Source organism: Vulpes lagopus, chromosome 5, assembly GCF_018345385.1.
Source record: "Vulpes lagopus strain Blue_001 chromosome 5, ASM1834538v1, whole genome shotgun sequence".
NCBI classification, from domain to species: domain Eukaryota; kingdom Metazoa; phylum Chordata; class Mammalia; order Carnivora; family Canidae; genus Vulpes; species Vulpes lagopus.
The window spans coordinates 58,588,268-58,616,255 of NC_054828.1; the positions used below are offsets into that span (position 1 = coordinate 58,588,268).

General features: G+C 38.4%; 1 protein-coding gene and 1 pseudogene across 7 annotated transcripts; one reads left to right on the forward strand and one right to left on the reverse strand.

Moving 5' to 3' along the window:
- Positions 1 to 396: 396 nt before the first annotated feature.
- MDM2 (MDM2 proto-oncogene) lies at positions 397 to 27,983 on the reverse strand. Of its 7 annotated transcripts, none has more exons than XM_041755729.1 (13): positions 27,711 to 27,983; positions 27,181 to 27,272; positions 26,913 to 26,997; positions 25,226 to 25,273; positions 24,521 to 24,595; positions 22,151 to 22,284; positions 19,326 to 19,375; positions 15,657 to 15,724; positions 15,398 to 15,494; positions 10,539 to 10,699; positions 4,633 to 4,788; positions 3,837 to 3,914; positions 397 to 1,471 (listed from the first exon to the last, which is right to left on the reverse strand). In XM_041755729.1, the coding sequence occupies exons 3-13, from the start codon at positions 26,991 to 26,993 to the stop codon at positions 908 to 910; spliced, it is 1,512 nt and encodes a 503-aa protein (XP_041611663.1). In that variant the 5' UTR covers positions 26,994 to 26,997; positions 27,181 to 27,272; positions 27,711 to 27,983; the 3' UTR covers positions 397 to 907. The 7 variants fall into 7 exon arrangements, with proteins under 7 accessions (XP_041611663.1, XP_041611666.1, XP_041611665.1 ...); XM_041755732.1 differs by having other exon boundaries at positions 27,181 to 27,303; positions 27,711 to 27,848; XM_041755731.1 differs by having other exon boundaries at positions 27,181 to 27,327; positions 27,711 to 27,785.
- On the forward strand, positions 8,366 to 10,532 carry LOC121491187 (annotated as a pseudogene).
- Positions 27,984 to 27,988: the final 5 nt, after the last annotated feature.

Here is a 27,988-nt window from a genome sequence, read left to right on the forward strand (position 1 = left end):
TTACAAAGGGCTTTTTATGCTGACAAGTAGCAGGGTGCTTAGCTCTATCTCCCCTCCCTGGCCCAGTTACATCCCTTCCAGAACATTCATCATCACTTCTTGAAAAACCAACCTGCCATGTGATAACACCAGTGGAACAGGAGAGAGAAAACAGCATTTCATGGCCCAACTAAACTTTGTAACATCGTTCTCTCAAGTTGAACCTTATTCAGTGCCTTGGAGGCTCCCAAACTGCATCAAGCTGCCACAGTGGACAGTCTTGGCCATTCCAAAAATAGAAGCACAGAGTTGTACCTTTGATTACCCAAATAATATTCAGTATTCAAGTTTAATTTCTATTTTAACAAAACTCATTACAAAAAAGTTTTTTAAGACCCAATAATCACATTGTTGAAATTCTTAATCATTTGATATTTTTATTTGTAAATCAATAAATAATATATACTAAGCCTAAAAATTTAGACAATTTAACGTATAAGCATGGTGAATGAAACTATCTGCAGATTTGAATGTTTTGTAAGGACCATAATCACTGCACAACATATGCTGAATGTACATATATTTAAATATTCTATTTATATATTTTTTAAATCAGATACTTTTCTAAGTTTTAAGAAGTGGAAATCATTTAAAATATGAAGAGTAAGGGTTAGGGATGAGCTATATATCCAATTCAAATTACATTAAAACCCAAATATAAAATATAAACAAAAGTGAAATTTTTCTAAAAAAAAGTATTTACTATTTCTCCTTCCAAAATAGGTAAATTACACTACAGAGAAGAAATCTATATGTACAGATACAAGATCCCCCTTTGATATGTGTAAAAAACAATAATTTTATGTTGTCTAAATTTTTAGGGTTATATAGTTAGAAATATAGAATTCTACTTTTATAGACATGTCCATTAGGGGAAATAAGTTAGCACAATCATTTGAATTGGTTGTCTACATACTGGACAGGGCTTATTCCTTTTCTTTAGCTTCTTTGCACACGTGAAGCATGCCATAAGATGTCCTGTTTTGCCATGAACAATGCAACCATTTTTAGGTCGACCTTGGCAAATCACACAAGGTTCAATGGCATTAAGGGGAAAACTAGATTCCACAATTTCTTCTTTGTCTTGTGTTTCTTCTCTCTCAAATTCCTTGACATCTTCTTGGCTGCTATAAATGATGCTGTTAGAAGTTGATGGCTGAGAATAGTCCTCACTTTCCTGGGAGTGGGAGGCTTGTGTGATTTTATCATCAATTTCCTCAGCACATGATTCTCTGGAATCACTGGCTGCAGTTTTTTTACAATCAGGGACATCAAAGCCCTCTTCTACTTGTGTTGAGTTTTCTGGTGTGGCTTTCTCAGGGATTTTCCCTTTATCTTCAGGAAGCCAATTCTCACGAAGGGCCCAACATCTATTGCAATGAGGTGGAAGAGGAGGATTCATTTCATTGCATGAGGTACACTTCCAATAGTCCTTCAATGAAAAAAGAGAGTTTCTGTAACCCTTTAACAACTAGTCATAGCCAACATGAGCAATTTCCAAGATGTCTGAGGTAAATCTACCATACAGTTCAATTTCCAGCATTTCATGTTTTATATAAAACATTTGACATGTAACAGTCTTTCCTCAAGAATGATTATAAAGTACAGAATTTTTTTCCCCAAACCATGCTAAAGAATCAAAAAAAAAAAAAAAAAAAAGTATTCACTGTGATCTTAACCATGTACCAAATAGTTACATTTAAGGACACAGATACAGTTGGTTCATTTAGTTGAAGCAAGCGTGATGCAGTCTTACTCTGAAGTGAGGCCTGTCTGTATCCACTTCACTCTCTTAAAGGTTTAACCCTAGATACCATGCCCAATGCCCACCCAATCAATCTAGATGAAACTACTGCCCAATGCATCATTGAGACTGCCTTAGAAGTGCTCTAAAACCTGGGTTCAACTGAGTGTTCCCTAACTTCATCCACAAAGGAAACACTAAAACATTCTTCTCAGCAATCTTTGCCTGCTAAAATCTGTCATCCTTGTCACTATCCAAAATATATGCCCCTTACTTATCCATACTCATCTCTGTGTGTATTGCTTCTCTCATACCTCAACCTACTTCCCAAACCTTTCTGCCATCACAGAGTTTGGATAATAAACTCCCTCCCTTACATCCATCCTCAGCCTTTTTAACAAGCACATCCTGAGATGCCTGGGTAGCTCAATGGTTAAGTGTCTCCCTTCTGCTCAGGTCATGATCCTGGAGTCCCAGGATCGAGTCCCACGTCGGGCTCTCTGCATGGAGCCTGCTTCTCCCTCTGCCTGTGTCTCTGCCTCTCTCTCTGTCTCTCATGAATAAAAAAATAAAATCTTAAAAAAAAATAAGGAACATATCCTTATCTTAAATGAAGCATGGTTTTTGCCTGAGGACACTGTCCATGTAAAACTTGCCATGAACAACCATTTTTAAATTGCCTCACAAATGACCTAAAAAATTAGCAGTAAGGACCGAGACTATTCATTCTCCCACATGAGTTCTTTGAAGTTCCCAAAACAGGCTGCTACCCAACTGATAAAATCAAAGGCAAAATTTTTGTAATATGGGAGAGAAAGAAAGTGCTTCAAAGAGCCCAATAAACTGCAGGATCTATGTCTGACATTAAATGAGTCAACCAGTTACTTGAATTATTTTCTAATACAGTAAAAATTTTTTCAAAAGTTTTACAATTTCATCTTTTTTGCATTTGGATAATGGTTTTCAACTCAGCAAAAAAAAAAAGAAAATGAAATTTCCTATTCAAATATAATTAAAGGCAGTATTAACAAAAATTAAAGCATTAATATTCAGTTAAAAAATCGAACAAAGGGTGGTAGAAAGGGAGGCAGGGGTGGGGGTGATTGGGTGATGGGCACTGAGGGGGGCACTTGATGGGATGAGCACTGGATACTCATTCTATATGTTGGCAAACTGAAACCAATAAAAAATAAATATAAAAAAATAAATTAAAAAAGAAAAAAAATCCTTCCAATACCTCAAGAACCTCCTGAAGCATGAAACATAAATGTTTCAAGTCCTGAATTCTTTCTTTCATTGTTACTTTTTTTTTTTTGAGAGTAGAAGAGATCATTCTAAGCAGGCCCCACACCCACCATGGAACCTGGTACAGGGATAGACCTCAACAACAACCTTGAGATCATAACCTAAGCTGAAATCAAGAGTTGGAAAACTTAACTGAGTGAGCCACCCAGGTGTTAGTCCTGAATTTTTTTTTTTTTTTTTAACATTTTGTTTGAGAGAGCATGCATGCATGGGGGTGGGGGGGCGCAGAGGGAGAGAGACAAGCAAACTCCGCCCTGAGCACTGAGCCCAATGTGGGGCTCGATCTCACAATCCTGAGATCATGATCTGAGTCATAATCCAGTCAGACACTCAACTAACTGAATCATCCTAGCACCCCCTACCCACAGCCCTGAATTCTTACGAGGCAAATCCTACACAAATCAGTAAGACTGGCAAAATGTTGCTAACTGTCAAAGCTGGGTGATAAATACACTAGAAATACATAATACTATTCTCTATGGTATACTAGAAATACATAATACTATTCTCTATGGTATACATACTTGAAATTTTCAATTAAAAAATGTTCAAAGTTCCAATCCTGGCACCAAAGGAAAAAAAAAACCCTAAAAAATGCAGTAACAGATTCCAACACAAAAAAATAAAGACAAAAATGCTTTAAAACTTTTCTAGAAATTACCTCACGTCAGGAAGCAGACTAGGCATGTTTTTCTAACCTTAACCTCTGTATTTTCTTGATTCCTTAAAAAAGCAGATGTATACTTACAGCTAAGGAAATTTCAGGATCTTCTTCAAATGAATCTGTATCACTCTCCCCTGCCTGATACACAGTTACTCGATACACCTAATAAAACAAATCCATTAGCATCAATCCATCACCTTTTTTCCTTAACCAGAAAGGCTTCTCAGTGATTAGTCCTAAACGAATAGCATGTACTACTGTGTATGAGAAAAATCTGAGACAGAGGTCAAATGGAATAAGTGAGTATGAAGGGGGAAACATGAAGGACCATGAAATCCTGACCCATTATGGTTAAAAGGCAACAGACACAGGATATTTAAAATGAATAAGGCAAAAAATTCAGGATAAGCATTTCTATTTTATAAATATGGAGATATTAAATAACTGAAATAGCTAGCAATGTTGAAGGTGGTCACCTCCAATGAGTTTGACTGTATACTGTACTTTTTTAAAAAGTAAGTTAATATTAAGAGGGAAATTTATTTAAGCAAATTCTACCCCCCAATGTGGAGCTCGAAGTCATGACCTCAAGATCAAGGGTTGCATGCTCTACCTACTGAGACAGCCAAGTGCCCCAAAGAGGGTAATTTTTTTAAAAGTAAGACTATTATAAGAATGTTCACTAAGGACTATTGACTTTTTGACACTTACAGACCAGAAGGAACTACCAAAGCCTTAAGTCCACAAAACAATATTCTAATTTGAACAAATCAAAAGTCAAAGATTAAGTGAAATCAGAAGACATTATTATTTCAACTATCATCAATGAATACAGAAAATATTGAAGAACTTTAGACTGTAATTAGAGAAATAAAACTACCTCATCATCTTCATCTGAGAGTTCTTGTCCTTCTTCACTAAGGCTATAATCTTCTGAATCAAGAGACTCAACTTCAAATTCTACACTGAATTGATCTGAAACTGAATCCTGATCCAACCAATCACCTGAATGTTCACTTACACCAGCATCAAGATCCTAAAATCAGAAGGGAGAAAAGTTGTTAGACTACATTACCTGTTGGCCTCTGTAACAGCTTCCTTGCTCATCCCCATAGTCCTATTTCCTCCTTAGATCCATACTACACAATGACACTAGATTAAGATTCTGGGTTATTACATTATTATTTATTTTCCCTGTTCAAAATCTCATTTCATAAGGCCAAATCCCCTGGACATTCCAGGTTCACACAGTAGGACCATATTAACATTTTCATCTTATCTCCAACTAGACACTCCTCTCCACCCCCCAAATATGAACAATCAGCCAGATGTACATTTTTATCTAAACCAAACATGGCACTTCAACTTTCACATTCCTTCTCACTGGAATTACTAAGTCCTACTCATCCTTTTCTGCTAAAGCCTCTGTCATTTCCACTTCTAATTATCTTCACTACTTACATATTTAACATATTTTTATGTATAGATCTATAATTATATATTTTGCATGTAAATTATGCATACTTTTGCATATATGAATCTTAGATATCTGAGTTAAAAACGTGTTAATCTCTTTATATCTTCAGATTGGTAGAATGCTAGTAGCTACAACCCACAGTAATTATGAATTTTTTTAATGATTTTATTTATTCATGAGAAACACAGAGAGAGGCAGAGACACAGAGAGAAGCAGCAGCAGGCTCCTTGCGGGGGGCCAGGTGTCTCATTATGAAAATTTCTTTTTTAAAGACTTTTATTTATTCATGAGAGACACAGAGAGGCAGGCAGAGACACAGGCAGAGGGAGAAGCAGGTGCCCAATGTGGGGCCCGATCCCAGGTCTCCAGGATCACACCCTGGACCGAAGGCGCCGCTAAACTGCTGAGCCACCCGGGCTGTCCTGAAATGTATTTTTTAATAAACTTTTGCTAATTTAGGGATCCCTGGGTGGCGCAGTGGTTTGGCGCCTGCCTTTGGCCCAGGGTGCGATCCTGGAGACCCGGGATTGAATCCCACGTCGGGCTCCCAGTGCATGGAGCCTGCTTCTCCCTCTGCCTATGTCTCTGCCTCTCTCTCTCCCTCTCTCTGTGACTATCATAAATAAATTAAAAAAAAAAAAATTAAAAAAACTTTTGCTAATTTATCTGAAAGAGCTTTCAGGCATAATTTTAAAAATTTATTTTAAAAATTCTGTATCAGGGATCCCTGGGTGGCACAGCGGTTTGGTGCCTGCCTTTGGCCCAGGGCGCGATCCTGGAGACCCGGGATCGAATCCCACATCGGGCTTCCGGTGCATGGAGCCTGCTTCTCCTCTGCCTGTGTCTCTGCCTCTCTCTCTCTGTGTGACTATCATAAATAAATAAAAATTTTAAAAAATAAATAAATAAAAATTCTGTATCAGCTCATATGGTTCCTCAATTTATAATGTAAGAACCATAATGAAACAATTAATCCCTTAATATTTGCTGTCAGTGGCTAAGAATAGGCACATATCAAAGCCAAAAGCTAGAACTAGGAAAAGTGCATTCCTCTAAGAATCAGGATACAAACTTTCTTCTTCTCAATTTGCCACTAAGTAGCTATTTAACTTTGGACATATTTAACTTGTAAAGACCACAGCTACTTCTTTTTTTTTTTTTTTAATTTTTATTTATTTATAATAGTCACAGAGAGAGAGAGAGAGGCAGAGACAGAAGCAGGCTCCATGCACCGGGAGCCCAACGTGGGATTCGATCCCGGGTCTCCAGGATCGCGCCCTGGGCCAAAGGCAGGCGCCAAACCATTGCACCACCCAGGGATCCCCACAGCTACTTCATCTATGAGAGGAGTCTGGATTAAATGATCTTTAATATTTCTATTATCTATAAAAGCAAAGTATTTTACAAACATTGAGGTCAAAAGACTTTTTAAAACTGATGTTCAGGGCAGCCCCGGTGGCTCAATGGTTTGGCGCCGCCTTCGGTCCGGGTCCTGATCCTGGAGACCCGGGATGGAGTCCCACGTTGGGCTCCCTGCATGGAGCCTGCTTCTCCCTCTGCCTGTGTCTCTGCCTCTCTCCCTCTCTCCCTCTCTCTCTCTCTCTCTCTCTGTCTCTCATGAATGAATAAATAAAATCTTAAATAAATAAATAAAACTGATATTAAGAAAGTAATAGTAAAAGCAAAACTGACAATTTATGGTTCTAATTCTTAACAAGGACTCTATAATAAAGTAACCTAACAAACTGGATACTTCCATTAACTAGCATTTAGTGTACTAGGTTTAGAATATGAGGATAAATCACAAGACATTAAAGTTTCAGCAAATATTTTTTTTATAAAGATTTTATTTATTTATTCATAAAGATAGAGAGAAAGACAGAGGTAGAGACACAGGCAGAGGGAGAAACAGGCTCCATTCCAGGAGCCCAATGTGGGACTTGATCCCGGGACTCCAAGATCACGCCCTGGGCCAAAGGCAGGCACTAAACCGCTGAGGTGTCCCATTCAGCAAATATCTTCTATGGTAAGTATGGCAAAATATGGCCTACTACTCATCTATTTTTATAAATAAAGTTTTACTGAACACAGCCGTTTCCTGTTCTCTAACAGCTGCTTTAGCCCTACAGCAGATGTGAGTAGCTGCAACAAAGACAATGGGCCCACAAAGCCCAAAATAAATTACTATCTGGCCCTTTACAGGAAAGGTTTGCTGACACTGTTCTAGGGTGCTATGGAGTAGGCAGATTAAAAGCTATTTTTTTAAAGTTGTGGCTAATGTTCGAAAAAGAATGACCCACCCAAAAACTTTTAAAATACTGCACATGTAAAAAGCATCAGACAGGCTAGATCTGGAAAGATTAAGTTTGAAGTCAGAAATCCCTGGTTTTGCCTGAATTCCAACTATGACAATTATTAGGTATGGGATCTTATACAAGTTATTTCAAACCCGCAAGCTGATCTTTCCCATCTATAAATGGAATTTGAGGCTGCTGAGATAATATCATGTAAACTGCCTTAGTACAGAGCCTAGAATACAGCCTAGTAGCTTCCTCAATTTACTAAACCCAAAAGAAAGAAAGATGGAAGGCAAACACATGTTCCTTTAACCCCTTCACAAATTGGTGAACGCCATCAACCAAATGAGGACTACAACATTCTCATATCAGATAAGCTAAGATGAAGGGAAAAAAAAATCCTGCCTTACCAAAAGCTTTCACAACTAGAAACTCAGCCTGAAAAACCATTGATTTTTAGTAAACAAGTTTTTTTTTTTTTTTAAGATTTATTTATTTATTTATTTATGATAGACACACAGAGAGAGAGAGAGAGGCAGAGACACAGGAGGAGGGAGAAGCAGGCTCCACGCCGGGAGCTCAATGTGGGACTCGATCCTGGGACTCCAGGATCGTGCCCTGGGCCAAAGGCAGGCACTAAACCACTGAGCCACCCAGGGATCCCCAGTAGACAAGTTTGAGAAGACAGGATAGGCTAGGACTAACAAAAAGAAAATTATCCTCTGTTGCTTTGGTAATAAGGCCGTGTCCCAGGTAGAAAGCAAAAACAAGGACTTTAAATGTCATTTAACTAGAATTCTGAGGCAACTTTAACAAAGACTAAGTTTAAAGAGCATAGGAATTCTATTTAAATCATCTGTAAGGCTTCCTCTTCCCCCTGAGCGGCCTGAGGTGACCTCCGGAGATGGTTCGCTACTCACTGGACCCAGAAAACCCTACAAAATCATGCACGTTGACAGGTTCAAATCTTCGTGTTCATCTTAAGAACATGCATGAAACTGCCCCAGGCCATCAAGGGTATGCATATCCAAAAAGCCACCAAGTATCTGAAAGATGTCACTTTGCAGAAGCAGTGTGTGCCATTCCGTCACTACAATGGTGGAGTTGGTAGGTGTGCGCAGGCCAAACAGTGGGGCTGGACACAGGGTCGGTGGCCCAAGAAGAGTGAACTTTTACTGCACATGCTTAAAAATGCGGAGAGTAACACTGAACTTAAGGGTTTAGATGTAGATTCTCTGGTCATTGAGCACATCCAGGTGAACAAAGCCCCCATGATGCGACGCAGAACCTACAGGGCTCATGGCCGGATTAACCCATACATAAGCTCTCCCTGCCACATTGAGATGATTCTTACTGAAAAAGAGCAGATTGTTCCTAAACCAGAAGAGGAAGTTGCACAGAAGGAAAAGATATCCCAGAAGAAACTGAAGAAACAAAAACTTATGGCCCAGGAGTATATTCTGCATAGAATAAATGCAAATAAAAATTTAAAAATAATAAATAAATAAATAAATAAATAAATAAATAAATAGTACAATTATCCAAACATGAAGCTTGTGTCCATGTCAAGTTTTCTTTAATTGGATTCAATTTTCAGATCACATGCATGTGCTCTCAAGAACCTGTGTTTTCCCCCACAGCGTTTACTCCAGGTCTTAATTACCTGTTTAATTGTTGATGACACGTCTCCCCATGAGGGCAGGGACCATATCTACCCTGACTACCACTCCACCCCACTGCTAGACAGAACCTGGCACAGAAAACACTTACAGACCCAATGACTGAAGAAATTGCTCTCAAGGCCATCTAGTGGCCACAGAAGTAACAGCTCTATGAAATTCTAACTACAGGACACATCTGTATCCTTAGAATCACTGAGTTGGAAGACAAAAAAATGTAAACAACGTTAAGTAGTAACATTACAGAAAAACTAAGAATGAGGTTACTAGCACGCAACTGATTCACTCCCTACACCTTCCAAGAGATAGAATATGATCACTAATACCCAGAATAATGATCACAAGGTACCGGCATATCACAAGTTCCATTTTTAGTATTTTAAAGACAAATATGGGGAACCCCAGGTGGCTTGGTGGTTTGGCACCGCCTTCAGCCCAGGGCCTGATCCTGGAGACCCGGGATGGAGTCCCGTGTCGGGCTCCCTGTGTGGAGCCTGCTTCTCCCTCTGCCTATGTCTCTGCCTCTCTCTCTCTCTGTGTCTCTCATGAATAAATAAATAAAATCTTTAAAATAAATAAATAAAGACAAATACTTAATAACCAGAAAGAGAATATTCCATTTGTCAGGCATTCTTGTTAGCAAAAACTTTTTTTTTTAATCAAACTGTTTTCAATGACATCTCTTAAGAACTTCTAACGCTTTGGGATATCATATTAATAATCAAAAAGTACTAAAGTATGTCCATGCAATAACATACCTATATTCCACAGCCTTAGACTGTGGAACAGACTTTTAGTAAACAGACTTTTCCTGATATCTAAGCCTATGTACGACAAATGTGTAGCTTAGACTATGCTGACTGATTTGCTGGTAGCTATAATAAAAAGATACTATTACTCTCAATATTCAAAACAAACCTGCCTTAGAGTTCTAAGATATTAACTGAACCAAATTTGCTTTTTCCCTTATTTTTAAAAAGTAAAACTATAAATCCTCAGACCACTCTATATTCCAATTTACTTGAATTGAGTTTACTATTGGTACAGGGGCCCACAAAGATTCTCCAATATGTAGGATGATACTAACAACTATTAATATCGGTACAAATTTTATTCACACACCCCGCAATTGCATTATCTTCCACCCTTCTCTTGAACCTGGGGATTTTGGGAGTAGAGAAAATTTATACGGTTGTTTTATTTGACAGAAAAATTTACCACAGTGTAGAACAGTAAGTGCATAGCATACACGTATGTGCATTCTGTCCAAGTGGACTGCTAGAACTAGATTTTGAAAATAAGAGTCTTGTGTTACTTAAAATGAAAATATTACCGGATTTGATGGCGTCCCTGTCGACTCACTGCTACTGCTTCTTTCACAACATATCTCCCTTATTACACACAGAGCAAGGCTTTCATCAAAGGAAAGGGAAATACTATCAGATTTGTGGCGCTTTCTCTGCCGTTCACCAGGTAAATCATCTGCATGTTCTTCTGTATGCATAAACAAAAACAAGTCAATTAAAACCCCATACTAGAATTCAATTTAGCAAATGAGCTCCCTTGAGTACCCAGTTGTACCAAAATTTAAGTTCAATGAAATTAAACAGAGAAAATAGTCAATTACTACTGTTTCAAAAGTCAACACTTCTAGTGGATTTGTCCAACTGAGAGCTACAACAGAATGCTGTATTTATTTTAGAGTAAGCACTACGCCAAATGTGGGGCTTGAACTCATGACCCCAAGTTTAAGAGTCACAGGCTCTACTGACTGAGCCATCCCCAGAACACTGCATTTTATTTTTATTTCTTAAAAAGATTTTATGAAAAAAATTTATTCATTAGAGGGAGAATGCTCACAAAGGGAGAAGCAAACTCCCCTGCAGAGAGTCCAATGTGGGGCTCAATCCCAGGACCCCAAGACCACAACCCAAGCTGAAACCAAGAGCTGGATGCCCAACCAACTGAGCCACCTGGACACCCCCTACTTAGAAGGTATTCTTAACATTTCAATTTCCTCAGTACTCTATATTTTCAACAGGAATCAAAACCAGTGAAAATATAGTCTATTTTGTTTTAAAGAATAAATGATCTCTGACTTAAAGTCAGAATGTCACCAAACCTGTCAGGAACATAAATAAGAGTCCTACTGTGTAGTATATTAAATATAAAAATAAATTCCAAGTGAATTCAATAACCAAACACAAAGAACAAAATCATCCAGATACTTAGAACATTCTTATAATACCGGGGTAAAGGGATCTCTGGGTGGCTCAGTGGTTTAGCGCCACCTTTGGCCTAGGGTGTGAGATCTTGGGGTCCCGGGATGGAGTCCCACATCGGGCTCCCCACATGGAGTCTGCTTTTCCCTCTGCCTGTGTCTCTGCCTCTCTGTCTCTCATGAATAAATAAACAAAATCTTTTTAAAAAATTTAAAAATACCAGGGTAAAGAAGTATGATATAGCACTACAAAACCCTCAAGAAAAGTTATCAAGATTAAACTATATCAATTAAGGCCTATGGGGCAAAATAAACAAAAGCAAAAAAGCAAATGTCAGACTAAAAGAAAATATCTGCAGCATACTTAAAATGGTTACTATACATTATATACACCAATCAAGTAAAACAAAACAAAATTTGATTAAAAAACAAAAAACGTCAAAAGGCACCTGGTAGCTCAGTCAGTTAAACACCTGCCTTCGGCTCAGGTCTTGATCCCAGGGTCCAGGGATCAAGCCTGATGTTGGGATCCCTACTCAGCGGGGAGTCTACTTCCCCCTCTCCCTCTCGCGCCCCTCCCCCCCCCCCGCCCGTTCCTGATCTCTAATAAATAAAATCCTTAAAAATAAAAAAATTAAATAAAAAAAAACTCAATGAAAAAAGCAATTCACAGAATACAAGGAATAAACATGAAAAAAAATCCCCTACCTCCTACTGACCAGGGACACATAAATTAAAACAAGATACCATTTTTTACCCACAAGAATTTCAAAAATTAAAATGAAAGTTTCAAGAGATTTGAGAATACATTTTTATACACTGTAGAAATCTAAAATAATATATTTTGTGGGCAATCTCTAGAGATAGAGAAATACCTGCAATATTACTTAAAGATGTAGGTAGCAAGGGTGTTCACTGCAGCCTTTTACTGAAGTAAGTACCAAATAGGGTTATTAATTAAACTATAATCCATATGCCTGAAACAGGTACAACTCGCATACTTCTGCTCACTCCATGTCCTTCTCTTGACCGTCCTAGCCAAAAGACATTTTTTTCCTCTGAATTCTCCACTTTTATATCCTATATTTTAAGTAATTCTGTGTTGATCTCCACGAGATCACAAGTTCTTGATCTAAGTTCTTAATCATGTTTTATTCCTTATAAAAGGTGATCATGGTTGAAGCCTAAACCATGTTGATTCATAATTTTTACTTCCATTAAAAATAGCAGTTGGGGCTTTTCCTGATTATTAAAATATATACTCATCATAGAAATATTTAAAAAATAGAAAATTTTTAAGAAGTAAATTTCTAGTGCTATCATAAAGATAACTACTAACATTTCACTGTAATAATTTTCTAGTTTACATTTTTTATTTCCTTTTTTTTTTTTTAAAGATTTTATTTATTCATGAGAGACGAGAGAGAGAGAGAGAGAGAGAGAGAGAGAGAGAGGCAGAGACAAAGGCAGAAGAAGAAGCAGGCTTCATGCAGGGAGCCCGACATGGGACTCGATCCCGAGTCTCCAGGATCACACCCTGGGCTGCAGACAGTGCTAAACCGCTGAGCCACCTGGGCTGCCCTTATTTCCTTTAAAAAACATATTTGAGGGATCCCTGGGTGGCGCAGTGGTTTGGCGCCTGCCTTTGGCCCAGGGCGCGGTCCTGGAGACCCGGGATCGAGTCCCACGTCGGGCTCCCTGCATGGAGCTTGCTTCTCCCTCTGCCTGTGTCTCTGCCTCTCTCTCTCTGTGTGACTATCATAAATAAATAAATAAAAATTAAAAAAAAAAATATTTGAATCACACTACGTGTACAATTTGGGGGTAGTTTTGTCTTAAATCTTCCTTTACATTATTTTTAATGGCTGCAGAATATGGGGTCTGTGACCTAGGTTCATATACTGTTTATCTTTTTTTTTTTTTTTAATTTTATTCATTCATTTGAGAGAGAGAGTGTACATGATCAGGGGGGAGAGGCAGAGGGAGAAGCAGACCCCCTCTGAGCAGAGAGCCTGACGTGGGGCTGGATCCCAGGACCCAGAGATCATGACCTGAGCCAAAGGCATAACCGACTGAGCCACCCAGACGTCCCTATACTGTTCATTACAATTCAACCATTTAGTCCACAAATCTGAGCACCTGCTTACTGTCTGGCACAGTGCTAGGCAGTGAGTATATACAAAAGTGAAGTCAACTGTCATCCCTGCCACCAGAAGTTGTTTAATTTCAAACATCAACGCAACTGAAACATAATTATTTACAAGCTATAGTGAGTACTATGAGGAAACAAGCAGGGAGCTAAGGAAAAGAAAGAATCTGCTTTTCTGGCTGGTTAGAGACAGCCTCTTTCTGAAGGTCACATTTAAGCAAAAACAGAAAAAATGAGCTGACCTCATACACAAAGATAGAAGACTCCTGGCAGAAAAAAACTGTGTGTAAACAGCCTTAAGGCAGGAAGGAATTCTGACTTGAGAAACCAAATAATCAATACAATGGAAACAATAAAGGTGGAGGGAAAAGGCCAAAAATCAGGTTAAACGTAGATCATGGCCTTGTAGGCCAAGGTAAAGAGTACAGGTTTTATTTGAAGTAACCAAAGTGGTTAAGCAAGAAATGATATAATTCAATTTACCTTTTACCATCTCTTTTGGTACTATGTGAAGGAACACAAAGAGCAGGAGTAAGAAAATCGGGGCACTGCTGCTGTGATCAAGGAAGACAGGGCAATGGCCTGAACTAGAGTGATGACATTTTCTACCATGTATGTCTTCAATTATAAATGATGCTGTAAAATTAGTGTCTCTAAATATATAATCTTTGAATTTGTTTATATCTCTAGGATAAATTTCTAGAAGTAGAGTTACTGGGATAAGGGTAAGAACTCTCAATCCATAAAGGTTTAACACCAACTTATACCAACTGATACACCAACAGTCTATCACTGCCAACACACAAGTTAATAAGGATGTTTCTGACATTGGGCTGGATCCCAGGACCCAGTTTCTTTGCAAGAGTTGCAATAATTTGATAGCCTAGAAAAAACACATTTGCATTTTTTATTGTCTATAAAGCAAAATCACTAAAATCCACCCCCCTTTCATATTTTAGTCATTTTATATTTACTATGAGAAATTTGAGTTTTTTGCTTTTTTAGCGATATGGATCTTTAATATTTTATTCAATTTGGGGGAACTATTTGGGGGAACTTTTTATGTGATAAGGGTATTAACACTGTCAAATTTAAAGCGAATATCCGTCAAATATCTTTTTCATTTATCTTTTAAACTCATTTGGAATTCACTTTCACATATGGTACAGATAGAACTTGTTTTTTCTTCCCCAAATAACTAACCATTTGTTCCAGTCCCATGCAGTTAACAAATATCCTCTGTCCTTTCTGCTCTCTGCCTTCATGGACATACTAGTCTGGGTTTTTAATCTATTCTATCTCACTGATCTGAATTCTTCTTTCATCTCAATCACAGTTTTAGTTATTATGACTTTTGATCAAGCAATAGCCTTCTCCACTATCTTTTCTCTATAAAAATGTTCTCCGCTATTTTATCTCATTGTCAGTTCTACGATGTTATTTACTTTGGTTTTAAACTCAGTGGTATGTTTTATCACTTATTAGAAACAATAAATATTTTAATCGCTACGGTAATTAAGAATAAGGGCTAAAATAATTTATATACTTGTCCTCTATTATCTTGAATAATAGACAGATGGCTAACCATAAACTCCAACAAGGCCCAGGAAACTGTGCCTGCTATAGTCAACCAGAAAAATGTTGCTAAGAAATTTTTAAGCCAAATAAATCATATAAAAATAGGTATGAAAGAAACTCAGAAATGCATTCATCTAAAAGCAAAAAACCCCACACAATTTCACTTAGCCTAAATGCATTAATTTTATTAGAGAATAAACAGTCAAAAGCTATTTGAAAGTGCCAATTAAATAATCATACATACCTGTCTCACTAATTGTTCTCCTTCTAGATGAGGTAGATGGTCTAGAAATCAAATCTGAAGATGAAGGTTTCTCTTCCTGCAACTCTTGCACAGGGTCCTTAAGCATTCAAGGCGGGGAGGCGGGGCGGGAGGGGGGGGCAGTGGGGAGGGGAGAGAAAAAAACAAAAACGAACTTGTAACACCAGGAAGCTAAAAATTACTTGTTTAAAATAATCTAACTTTCAAGAAACATTATAAAATGTGTTCATTCCCAGGTTACCTTTTGATCACTCCCACCTTCACGGTGACAGCTATTTTCACTCACAGATGTGCCTGAATCTGATGGTTCTGATTGGGGGGAGGGGGGGAGGTAACAACAACAAAGAATTACAAACTAGGAAAGAAACTAGTTTGTCAGGCCAGGACAAACTTACACAATTTAACCTTTCAACAAACATTAAATGTGTATCTCCCAAGAGCCAACCTCATGCTAGATATCAGAGATGTAAATAATTCAATTTTAACACAGAGTAGCATTACATTAGAAGTAATAAAAGCATAATAAACACGATAAAAGAAGTATTGTAAATCACTGAAGACGAGAGCAATCTGGTAGGGATAGGGCAGGTCTGAGGAATAAGGAAATCAGGAAAGATTTTACAGTAGAATATGAAGAAGTAGGACTAAGAAAGGCTATTCCAGACAGAGAATACTCCACGAAAAAAAGCATCCAGAAGTGAATTACCAATGTTTGTTGCAGGGAACTATAGGCAGTTAATTATTACCGGCATGTAAGCAAGCTCATAAAGGATTCTGTGTGTCTTGTGAAACAGCACAAGGATGTCAACAAGTAGCCCTCGTGCCGTCAATCCTGCATCGTTGCATCCTTCCCGGCTGACACTTTAGAATCTGCCCAATGGCACTGTTGCAACCACTCACCGTTAAAAATGTTTAATCCAATAGATAAAACTGATTTGCAGTACACAGCAAGTTTTTTATCCAGAGAACAATAAGGAACCCCTACATGGTCACTTTAAGCAGAGAAGTGACATATCACTTTGGCAAAATAGGGGAGAGAAAGAGAGAGAGAGAGGAGCAGGGAAGCCAGTAGTAGACAGTAACTGCAATAATACAAATGCCAAAGTATTAAAGCCTAAACTGGGGCATGGAAAATAGATCAATTCCAGATAAGTTAAAAAGGTAAAAACCAACAAGGCCAGGCATCAGATACACGAGGCAAAGGAGAAAGGCATCATGGAGGATGCCAAGATTCTGCCTTGGGTGGGTAAACGGGTAGGATCATTCACCAAGAGAGAAACTTCAGAAGATAAACAAATTAGGATGGAAAGATAATTAACTAAATGCATGAAACTCATTCTGGTAGGTAGGTTTAGCTTGTAGTTGGATGTACAATACGTGGAGTTCAGAAGTCAAAATTTCAAATATACACAGAATATACACAGTTGCCAAAGATCATAATCAAATACCCTTTGTTACTCCCTCGGAAACATTTTCACCTTAACGGGAATGTCAGGCCCACTCACTAACATTTTAAAATTATGCACATTATCATAACAGTTTATTTCTTTATATCACGGGTTATGTGGATTTTAAGTTGTAGATACAGACAAGTTATATTTCATTTTAATATAATAATATATATATTAATATATTGTTATTATATCTGTATTATGTTACAATACAGATGTAATAAAAAGGAAGTTTTGAGAAGTGATAGGTTGATAACAGTTACAGAAGTGCAGAAATGAATTCTACTAAACTGAAACCTGAAACAAACTCAAAATGGAATTACCCAAATAATCCACAGGTTACCAACTCATTAATATACAATTTTTCCAGTAATCTACCCAAGGTTTCTTTACATGAATGAATCAATACATCAGGGATAATATTTAAGAAAACTGAAAATGCTACTACAATACTATAGTTGCTTGCTTTATTTACCTTCATTTGAATTCATAAAAGAGTTTTTGTAAAACAACAAAACATGTCACCAAACTAACAGTCACTTCTACTCTAGGATAAGACAGTGATGTCCTTTTCTGGGTCTTAAGTCCTAGCTTTGGAAGAGCATTCAACTCAACACACATATTAAACATATTAATAAAACACCATACTGTCAATATATAATGCAAACCTGCTTAGGAAACAGGAAACAGAAATACAAACAAGTAAAACAAAAGAATGTAACAAAACCTAAATACACAACAGTGGAAGCACAAAAGAGTGGCCAGTTCATTGTACGAAGTAAACAAGCTTCTGAGAACAGTTCTTAAAATTATAGTTGAGGGGAGGCTATAAGAAGTCTATGTTAAAAAAAAAAAAAGGGATCCCTGGGTGGCGCAGCGGTTTGGCGCCTGCCTTTGGCCCAGGGCGCGATCCTGGAGACCCGGGATCGAATCCCACGTCGGGCTCCCGGTGCATGGAGCCTGCTTCTCCCTCTGCCTGTGTCTCTGCCTCTCTCTCTCTCTCTCTCCGTGACTATCATAAATAAATAAAAATTAAAAAAAAAAAAAAAAAAAAAAAAAAAAGTCTATGGTGTGCTGAGAGCCAGCTCCTACCCATACTCAAAGTTGACTGTGTGCCTCTTTTTACCAAGTCCATGTATGAAGCCTGAAAATGGCCAATGTATTTACACCATGGGATCAGAAAACACCATAAATCAGGGCATTTCCCCAAAAAAAGTGGGTTGTTAAAGATTTACCAGTATATCACTCTATATGTTTATGTGTATCTCTACTAAAATAAGAACCCAATGCTTTCATCAGATTATCCACGGAGTATGTGACCTAAAAATAACCAATTAAGAACTGTAAGTCTACAGGTAGGGAAATGCCATTTTGAATAAATTGATAAAAGTTTTGTCTATTATAAAAAACAAAAGAGGGCTCATTCATTCATTCATATTAGATATCTATATAACCTCCCAAAACCTTTCCAGTACACATTTCAAGGGGTGTTATACCTCTAATAAGCATGACCTCGAATTTATCTACCTTTCAGAAACAACAAATGTTGGTAAAGATGTAGAGAAAAAGGAATCTTCATGCACTGTTGGTGGGAATGCAAAATGGTGCAGCCACTGTGAAAAATAGTATGGAGGTTTCCCAAAAATGAAAAACAGAATCACCATATGATCCAGTAATTCCACTACTATTTACCCAAAGAACACAAAAATAACAATTCGAAAAGATATACACAGTATTCTTTACAAAAGCCAAATTATGGAAGCATCCGAAGCGTACACCAATGGATAAATGGATAAAGAAGATGTGGTACATATCTATACAGTGGAATAATATTCACCCATAAAAAGAATGAAACCCTGCCATTTGCAACACTATGGATGGATCTAGAGAATATAACATTAAGTGAGATTAGTCAGAGAAAGACAAATACCATATGATTTCACTCTTATGTGGAATTTAAGCAACAAAACCAAGAAAAGAGATTCTTAACTACAGAGAACAAATGATGGTTATCAAAGGGGAGGTAGGTAAGGGAATGTGGTTAAACAAGTGATGGGGATTAAGGAGTCCACCTGTCATTATGACTGTCAGTTAATGTATAGAATTGTTGAATTACTCCATTGTACAGTTGAAACTAATATAACACTGTTATGTTAATTATACTGGAATTAAAATAAAAAGATAAATTTTAAAAATATTTAACAAATACTTGTGTACTGCTCCCCAAAAATCCAGAAAAGAAATATTTCAAAACAAATTCTAATACTGATATTCCAAGGCTTAAATTGATGGAATAAAGGTATTTAACTTTACATATCACACAAATCTGCATTAGAACCTTAGTATTATGTTGCTTTAGTTCATACAATTCATTTCTTCCTGTTAAATGACTCCACATAAAACAAAATGTCTTTAAAATATTTTACAGTGCTTATTTATGGTATTCAAAATTAACTTACCATGCTGATTGACTACTACCAAGTTTCTGTAGATCATTGTATATATTTTCCTAGTAGGGACGGGAAAAAAGGAATGTACATCTTAAAATAAAAATATATTAAATAGGACTTCAGATTTTTATATACACATTAGCATCAACTAAATTGTACATAAGCTAAAAATTTTAAATCACTGCATTCAAACTATGTCACTGGCAAGCAAGGCCCTAAAAAAGCATCATGATAATTAGTTGTACAATGATTACATAGTTACTCTTATTAATCACAAATGTCTCTCTCGCTGGAAGGATTTCCTATCTCCATTTCCTGAAATGTGTGTTTGGACTTTACCAAAAGACCCCAGAGAATGAGTGTGAATGCAGAAAGAGGGTTGATATATCTATTTTCAAACAAAAAAGAAAATTTCTATCTCTGTGCTTAAAGTTTAAAAGTAGACTGCCTAGGGACACCTGGGTGGCTCAGCAACTAAGTGTCTGCCTTCAGCTCAGGGCATGATCCCGGAGTACCTAGAACAAGTAAGTCCAAGTCCCATGCTGGGTTCCCCACAGGGACCCTGCTTCTCCCTCTGCCTATGTCTCTGCCTCTCTCATGAATAATTAACTAAAATTGAAAAAAAAAAAAAAGGCAGTAGACTGCCTATAAAGACAGTGGATCATGCAAAATTGTAATTTTGATTTCTATCAACCATGGACCAATCACCTAATGGATTTTCTTTCTTATATTAAAATCTATTATGAGATGAAGCTTCCTTCATTTATAAACACAGACTGAAAACCTAGTATGAACCAGTCACTATTCTACAAACAGGAAAAAAAGAAATAAAATGGAAACAAATCTCTGCCCTCATGGAGCTTACATCCCAATAGAAAGACAATTCGCCTATTTTAATTTTCACTGATATTATGGTATACTTTCTTTTAAGCTAATGATTTTAGACAATGTTACTGGTCACATAATATAATTTCTAATTCTCATCATTAAGGGGAAATACCACTCCCAAATATTTCTTTTCCCCTTGGGACTAATGATACAGCTCCGATTATAAATATCAATATTCCTATTCATATTTTTTCCCAGTCAATAATTTCCCCACTGTTCAACTATTCAACACAGAATTCAAGTCAAAAATAATTTTTTAAACCATGCCTTCAATCTTAGAAACTATAAAATCATACCCCAGAACATTATCAGAAGATTCAACACTCAAATGGTACCAAGTCACCAATACAGTTAATTCCTTTTTTTTTTTTTTTTTTAAGATTTTATGTATTTACTCATGAGAGACACACAGACAAAGATAGAGGCAGAGACACAGGCAGGGGGAGAAGCAGGCTCCATGCAGGGAGCCCAACGTGAGACTCGATCCCGGGTCTCCAGGATCACGTCCTGGGCTGAAGGCGGTGCTAAACCGCTGAGCCACCCAGGCTGCCCTAATTCTTAAATTTATACAATAAAGCCTAGATCCCAAGGCCAAGTGCAAAATAGTAACATAAATTAGATAAATATTTATACAGTGTTAAATTAAAAAGCACGACAGGGATCCCTGGGTGGCGCAGCGGTTTAGCGCCTGTCTTTGGCCCAGGGCGCGATCCTGGAGACCCGGGATCGAATCCCACGTCGGGCTCCCGGTGCATGGAGCCTGCTTCTCCCTCTGCCTATGTCTCTGTCTCTGCCTCTCTCTCTCTCTCTCTGTGTGACTATCATAAATAAATAAACATTAAAAATAATAATAATAAAATAAAAAATAAATAAATAAATAAAAAGCACAAAATTAAACATAGTATGTTCACAACTGAGTCAAAACACATCTACATGTAATATAGAAATGACAGGTTAAAAATACCATTTGATGAGAAACTAGACTTTTTTTCCTGTTTTATGTCTTTTCCTACTGTCCAATAATGAATACATATTATGCTTATATAATGAAGTAGTTTCAAAATTATAAATTTTCCATTTAAATACTATCTTTTTAGCTACACTATTATTGAACATTATACTAGTAGAATCTAGTTGTTTCATGTGAAAGAGTATTCCTCCCATTTATTAAGCTACACATCATACTAAGGCTCCACAAGGACTGTACTAAACCAAATGGGAAAAGGAATTCCAATGTAAGGAAAGAATGACTGAAAAAAGTCTTCAGTTCCTAATAGAGTAATTCTAGAAATGTTAGCTGGGTTAAATTTAGCTGATTAAGTGCTATGATGATGTGTGACAAAATATTCTCCAAAGTAAGGCTCAAACTTAAACCTTTACCACAGTGTGGCCTAAAGACTACCTTTCAAAGTAACTGCAATAATATTTTTAAATACACAGTAATTGTGACTAACATTTTTTTGGTAAAGATTTTATTTATTTATGAGAGTATACACAAGCCGGGGACGGGGAGAAGGAGAGGGAAGAGCAAACTCCTCACTGAGCAGGGAGCCTGACCCAGGGCTCCATCCTAGGACCCTGAGATCATAACCTGAGCTGAAGTCACCTAGGCACCCCTGTGACTAACATTTAAATGCCTTCTCTGTGTCAAGCACTGCTTCTTACACATTGTTTCTTCGTAACTTACACATGAGGTATTTATATTATCCCTACAAGTAGGGTAAACTGAGGCTCAGAGAGGGTAAATCAATTTACCCAGTCACACAGCTAGTAAAGGACTGAGCTAGGTCTCAAACCCAGATTTATTAGATTCCAGAATTCAGGTTCTCAAACAATATGCTATATTCAATTTCTGCATGCAACAATTTTTCTCTAACAAAAGGAGGAGGTAAACTGAAATGTTTGCCCAGCTGGCTTTTCACAATGGACTAAACTGAAGAATTTACCTGTGCTCTTTCACAGAGAAGCTTGGCACTCCAAACAAATCTCCTAGAAGATCATTGGAACAATACACAATATGCTGTTGCTTCTCATCATACAATCGTTTAGTCATAATATACTGGCCAAGATAAAATATCACCTGAAATAGAAATAGGATTTCTGAGATTAAAGAAAATTGTTAGTTTCAAATACATTCAACTTCTCATTTACCTAAAGATGGTTAAACCAGCAACCATACCCAAAATAGTCTAGAATAACAACTATTCTGTACTCTTAAAGCTGCTTCTAAATCTTTTCCTTTTAATTTATGGGAGTAGACATTGCTTCTCCAATTTACTTAAATTATGTATGCGTAACGGACTTTAACTCTGCCCAGATACCTAGGTACTATGTATATACATACTAGAAGGGAAAAGGCAGCAAAATGCAAAACCACTGAGAGCAATAAAAAGTTACAAAATCAAATCATCAACTGAAATATAGCAGTGACCTGAAGTCATTTATTAAATAGTCCCAAACACCATACAGCTCAACAGCCTGAGGTCATCACAGGTGAGGACGACAGGAAAGTGACCAATTACATCTACACAACAGTTTGGAAGAATTTGGTGAATAAAATAAACTCTTGAAGACATCAATATAATCTATGCAACAATAAATAATCAAAATAGTAACCGTGAATCATGCATATACAGTTAAATATTGTATGCTCCACTAAGACAATGAAATAAGTGATACACCTTAAGACATCCACATACAAACCTATTAACCACCTAAATATCTATGGGTTTTTTGTGTTTTTTTGTTTTTTGTTTGTTTTTTTTTACAGTTTAAATGTACTTTAACAAGTACTATCTCATTCTTCTGATACTTCATAGAATTGTTTTCACTGTATTAGAGATAAGGAAATGGAACCTGGTCTTCTGACTCCTAAGTCCAGAGTTCTTTCTACTTCCCCATACTAGCTGTCATCACTCTCCCACATGCCCCAGAACAAAGATCCCACAACTGGAAACTCAATCAAGCCTTCTACACCTTTATAATGGCCTAGTCAATTTCCCCCTTATTTCTATCTACTTTTAAATGTATACCTTTTGTTTCCTTAACCAATTACATAATTATGAGGTCAAACCCAAGTTAACAGCCATAAATACAGCTTTAACCTCAAAAACATCCTTAACCTCCATGCTTCCCTGCAAGCTCCCCTACTGTCTGTAGACTTAACTGGTTAAACAGGCCTCAGACTTAAAAGAATATTACCTGGTGACTATGGATTGAAGACAAGTTGATAGTGGGAAAGGAAGAAGGACTCCTACACTCCTACCAAACATCCCATAAAGTTTATAAAAAGTGTGGCTGAAAAAGAAAAAGGTGCAGAGTCTCTTCCTGACCCACTAACCTGATGTAGATAAGGTACTTCAGTGTTTTAAGCACTCTGGGCCCCACAAACTAAGTGGGAGAGATGGGGAAAAGGCAAACTTCATTCACAATGAAATTGTGCCTAAGATAGCCCAATCTCTCACTGAAAATCATGCTTCTGTGCACAAATTTAAGGCTAGAGAACAATACATTGAAATGTATCCGTTAAATAGAACATATGTTCATGAAGCTGCTCACCTCTATCCCAGAAAGATCAGTATACTGTACTCATGTATTTCTAGTGCAGAAGTTCTTAACCTGGGATCCATGGACGCCCAAGAAGTCCTTGGATAGAATTCAGGGGGTCCATTAATTTGGATGGAAAAAAAATTTCTATCTATATTTTCATTACTTTTTAACTGAAATTTAGCTTTTCCTTCAATTATGAATATAGGCAACAAACCACAAAGTATTAGTAATACCTGTGATTATGTCACCAGTAAAAATCACAAGTGTTTTCATATCATACTATGCTTGGTGTAAACATCTCAAAATAGTAACTATCCTCCTCACTACTTTGAAATTACATAAAATCTCCTGCTAAATCTTATTATTCAATGTGCTAACACAAAAAAGCACATATCACAAACTTGTTTACTATTTTGATAACTGTATTCTACGTAATTTGTTTTCCTTTGTAATCCTATACATTTTGGTTTATGCATTTAGAAACTAGATTCTGAGAAGACTTTTCCAGTCTGCCACTTAAGTCCACAGCACAAAAATGCTAAGAACCCCTACAGAGCCTCCCTTCATCTCAAGAATTCCTACCTGACAAATGATATTCAAGTATAATTAGAATTTCAGCTTCAATTTATAATCCAAATGACAATACTTAATATTGCTGCTTACTAAAAAAAAAAAAAAAAAATTCCCTCTATATGGCCAATTTCTCCCCACGGCCACATGTAACTAACAAAACATTAGTTATCTTGTTAACTCTTTATTTAGCTTACCTCTTTCATAGTATAAGTGTCTTTTTGTGCACCTACAGACTTCAACAACTTCAAAAGCAATGGCTTTGGTCTAACCTACAAAGAACAAAAAGCTGCTATTATACTTCCAAAATTATTCCAGAGCTATAATTCCCACAGCAAGCATGTCCATGAAGAACTTCAATAAAGGTAGATGTTGTATTTAACAATTTCACAAGATTAGAACTCAAAAATTAAGTCATAATGTTTTCACTAAATGTAACAGACAATAAAAACTGAAGATCATAGACTTATCAAGGCAGTTGGGAAAAAATGCTGATTTCATTACTATGCAAATAATCACAGAATCCTCAAGTATCATCAGCTGCAATCAAACACAGTATCCATGCCAAGGCAGTGAAAACTATTCTTTTCCTCCAGCTATTTGTATTATTTGCTTACTACCTTAAACTTAACTATAAATGGAATACTCCAGTAAGATTACCACAAACTGAATTGCAAAGTCCACGAGAAAAGAGTAAGTCTTTAAGGTAATTCTGTTTCCCAATCTTTTCTTCCCACCCATTAGGCTCCTAAAGGCTAGAGGACTTAAATAACTAACTCAAACTGACAAGGATAATTAAAAGCAGATCTGAGGCTGCAATTCACAACTCTCAACTACAAACCAGCATTTTCTTCCTACTATATCATGCTGCCTCTTAGGTGATCTACATTTCAAATACTTACTGACAAGTATTTACTGAGCTTCCACCTCGCACCAGACAGCAGTAGGTACTGGGAGGGCAAATGGTAAATAAAACATGAGCTGTGTTTAAGGAACCCACCAAATAGATTGGGAGTCAATTTTTTCTATAAAGAGCCAGATGGCAAATATTTTAAGCCTTTCCTGCCAGATCTGGATTCAAATACAGATACTGAACCCAATGGCCATGGCTACACAAATAGGTAGGAGGTCAAATACAGCCCACAGGCTAGGGTGTACGTGACCCTGATCTAGAGGAAATGACTGGCAAGGAGGTAGGGATATAATATTCTCTTTCTCTCTAACTGATGCTGCATCAAAATCTGTAAAACTCAAGGGTCTTTACAGCTTGCCACCTCCACACAGACAGGTGCCTCTGTTCCTCTTCTCAATATACTCTTGTCCTTTATTATCTAACTTTGAAATCTAACAGCATCCCAGTTTGGAATATAACTCTCAAAACTAGATTTAAGAAAAACTGCCTATTTCTAGCTAATCAACAGAATATTATCTAATAACCAAAACACTTAAAATACACAGTAAGTGCGGCATTGAATCTTTAACTTTTCTGCTCACACTTTTGTGTGTCCTTACATATACACTTCACTTTTAGACTAAAGAATGAACTCTCTCTTGAAAGATAAATTTTTTCTCCTGAAATTTTATGTATGCTGTATTAACTTCAAACTACAGAAAACAACTCAAAATAAAAATCCGTAAAGGAAAGCCATCAGTTTATTAAGACCTAAAATACGTATAAGAAAACTACAAATACCATTCTTAATCTTACATTTTATAACAAAAAGAAATACAAAGATAGATCTAGATGTGAAAATTAAAAATAACAAGAAAATACAGGACTCTATCTGTATAATCTTGGGATGGGCAAGTTCTTCCACAGCAGGATATGAAATGCGAAAACCAACAAGTCCATAAACTGGACTTCACTTAAACATTCTCAATAGGAAAAAGACAACAAAGTGCTATGCAACCTTTGTAAATGACAGAAGTCTAATACATTTGAAACACAAAGAACTACTACAAATTATTAAGAAAAACACAATAGGGCAGCCTGGGTGGCTCAGCGGTTTAGCGCCGCCTTTAGCCCAGGGCCTGATCCTGGAGTCCTGGGTTCCAGTCCCACATCAGGCTCTCTGCATGGAGCCTGCTTCTTCTCCCCCTGCCTCTGTGTCTGCCTCTCTCTCTGTGTCTGTCTCATGGATAAATAAATAAAATCTTTAAAAAAAATAAAATGTGCATGTATGTATGTGGATACACACAGAAAGACCTAAAAGACATGGCCAAAAGAGAAGACTAGAATTTTCCGCTTCCAAGCTTTTTTACATTTCCCTGATGCCCAAAAATCTTTACAAGCGTGAGTTAACTTTTGTGACTTTCAGAAACCGTTTCAAAGAGTTAAACATTGACAAGTCAAAACAGAAAACAAATATTGGTTTGTAACAAACATGACCTCAGCATCCACGTTTAAGAATGTAATGGAACTCAATTTTATATCCAGAGTGATAAAGGACCCAAGAGAGAAAACAAGTACCGATTCTTACGGGCTGCTTCACACCTGCCCCTGACTGGCACAGTTTAGTTTCGCTTGGAGAACCGGGCTATAAATGCGGGTCTAACAGAAGTCAGTTGGTCACCCCCATAAATACCAACCAGGGTCTCCTGCTCCGAAGCTGGAATCTGTGAGGTGCTTACAGCACCATCAGTAGACACAGACATGTTGGTATTGCACATTTGCCTACAAGTGGGGAGAAGAAAAGAAAAGAAAGAAAAAAAAAACACAAGATAAAAACTCGAAATAATGAAACATCTGCGGGGAAAAACAACAGCAACAACAAAGTCACACGGAAAGGAGATAAAAATAACGCCCTTGAGTGCTGTCCCTGTTAGAGCAAAGACAGTACAGCAAGCGGGGCCTCACCTGGATCCGGGCGGAGTCGGGGCCGCGGGTCGGGAGCACAGGTCCCTATCTCTGAGCGCAGCTGGGGACACGCGCGGCTTAAATAGCCGCAGCTGGAGGCAAGTCGGGGCTTAGCTCCCGCTCCTGCGTGCGAGGGACGTGTCCGAACTTGACCCGCCCCAAGGGAAAAGCTGAGTCAACCTGCCCACGGGACCAGCCCAGACTCGCCCAGACACGGCGCGCGGCCCGCGGAGGCCACACGACAGGCACCTGCCACCGTCGGGGCCCCGAGCCGGGAGACCCCCCGCTCCAGCACAGCTCCCGCCCCGCGCCCGCGCGCCCACGTGACCTTGACCCCGACCACCCGCGGAGACCGGGGGGCGGAGAAGGGAGGGGGAGGGAGGGGGAGGGAGGGGAGAGGCGCCCCGGCTCGCGGCCCGAAGCCCCGCCCTCCTCCCGGCCAACAGCCCCACGGCCCACGTGCCCGCGCCCCACCCGGGCGCACAAAGGCCGCGAGCCCCGAGTCGCCCGACGAGCCCCGCGGCCGGTACCTGCTGCTCGGCGAGCGGCCCCCGCGGCTCCCCTGGGCCCCTCACGGGGCGCGCAGCAGCCCGCCGCCCCCGGCCCCGGCGGCCATGCCCCTGGCGGCGCTCGGACGCCCCAGTCCCGCAGGGAGGCTCCCGGCGGCGGCGCGGGCCCGGCTCAGAGCGGCGCGCGCGGCGGCCCCATGTCCCCTCGCCCAGCCCGGGCCGCGCAGGCCCCAGGAGCCCAGCCGCCGACGTGCGGCCGACGCGCCCCCTGCCGCCCGCCCCGCGCCGGAAGCCGCCGC

What these genes read in the sequence shown, in the direction of transcription:
- MDM2 (XM_041755729.1), bottom strand. Translation starts at nt 26,993, where the DNA reads ATGTGCAATACCAACATGTCTGTGTCTACTGATGGTGCTGTAAGCACC. An exon ending in AAGGTGGGAGTGATCAAAAG is followed by an intron (nt 15,495 to 15,656) that starts GTAACCTGGGAA and finishes TGAATGCTTAAG; the next exon opens with GACCCTGTGCAAGAGTTGCA. An exon ending in ATCCTGAAATTTCCTTAGCT is followed by an intron (nt 1,472 to 3,836) that starts GTAAGTATACAT and finishes TTTTCATTGAAG; the next exon opens with GACTATTGGAAGTGTACCTC.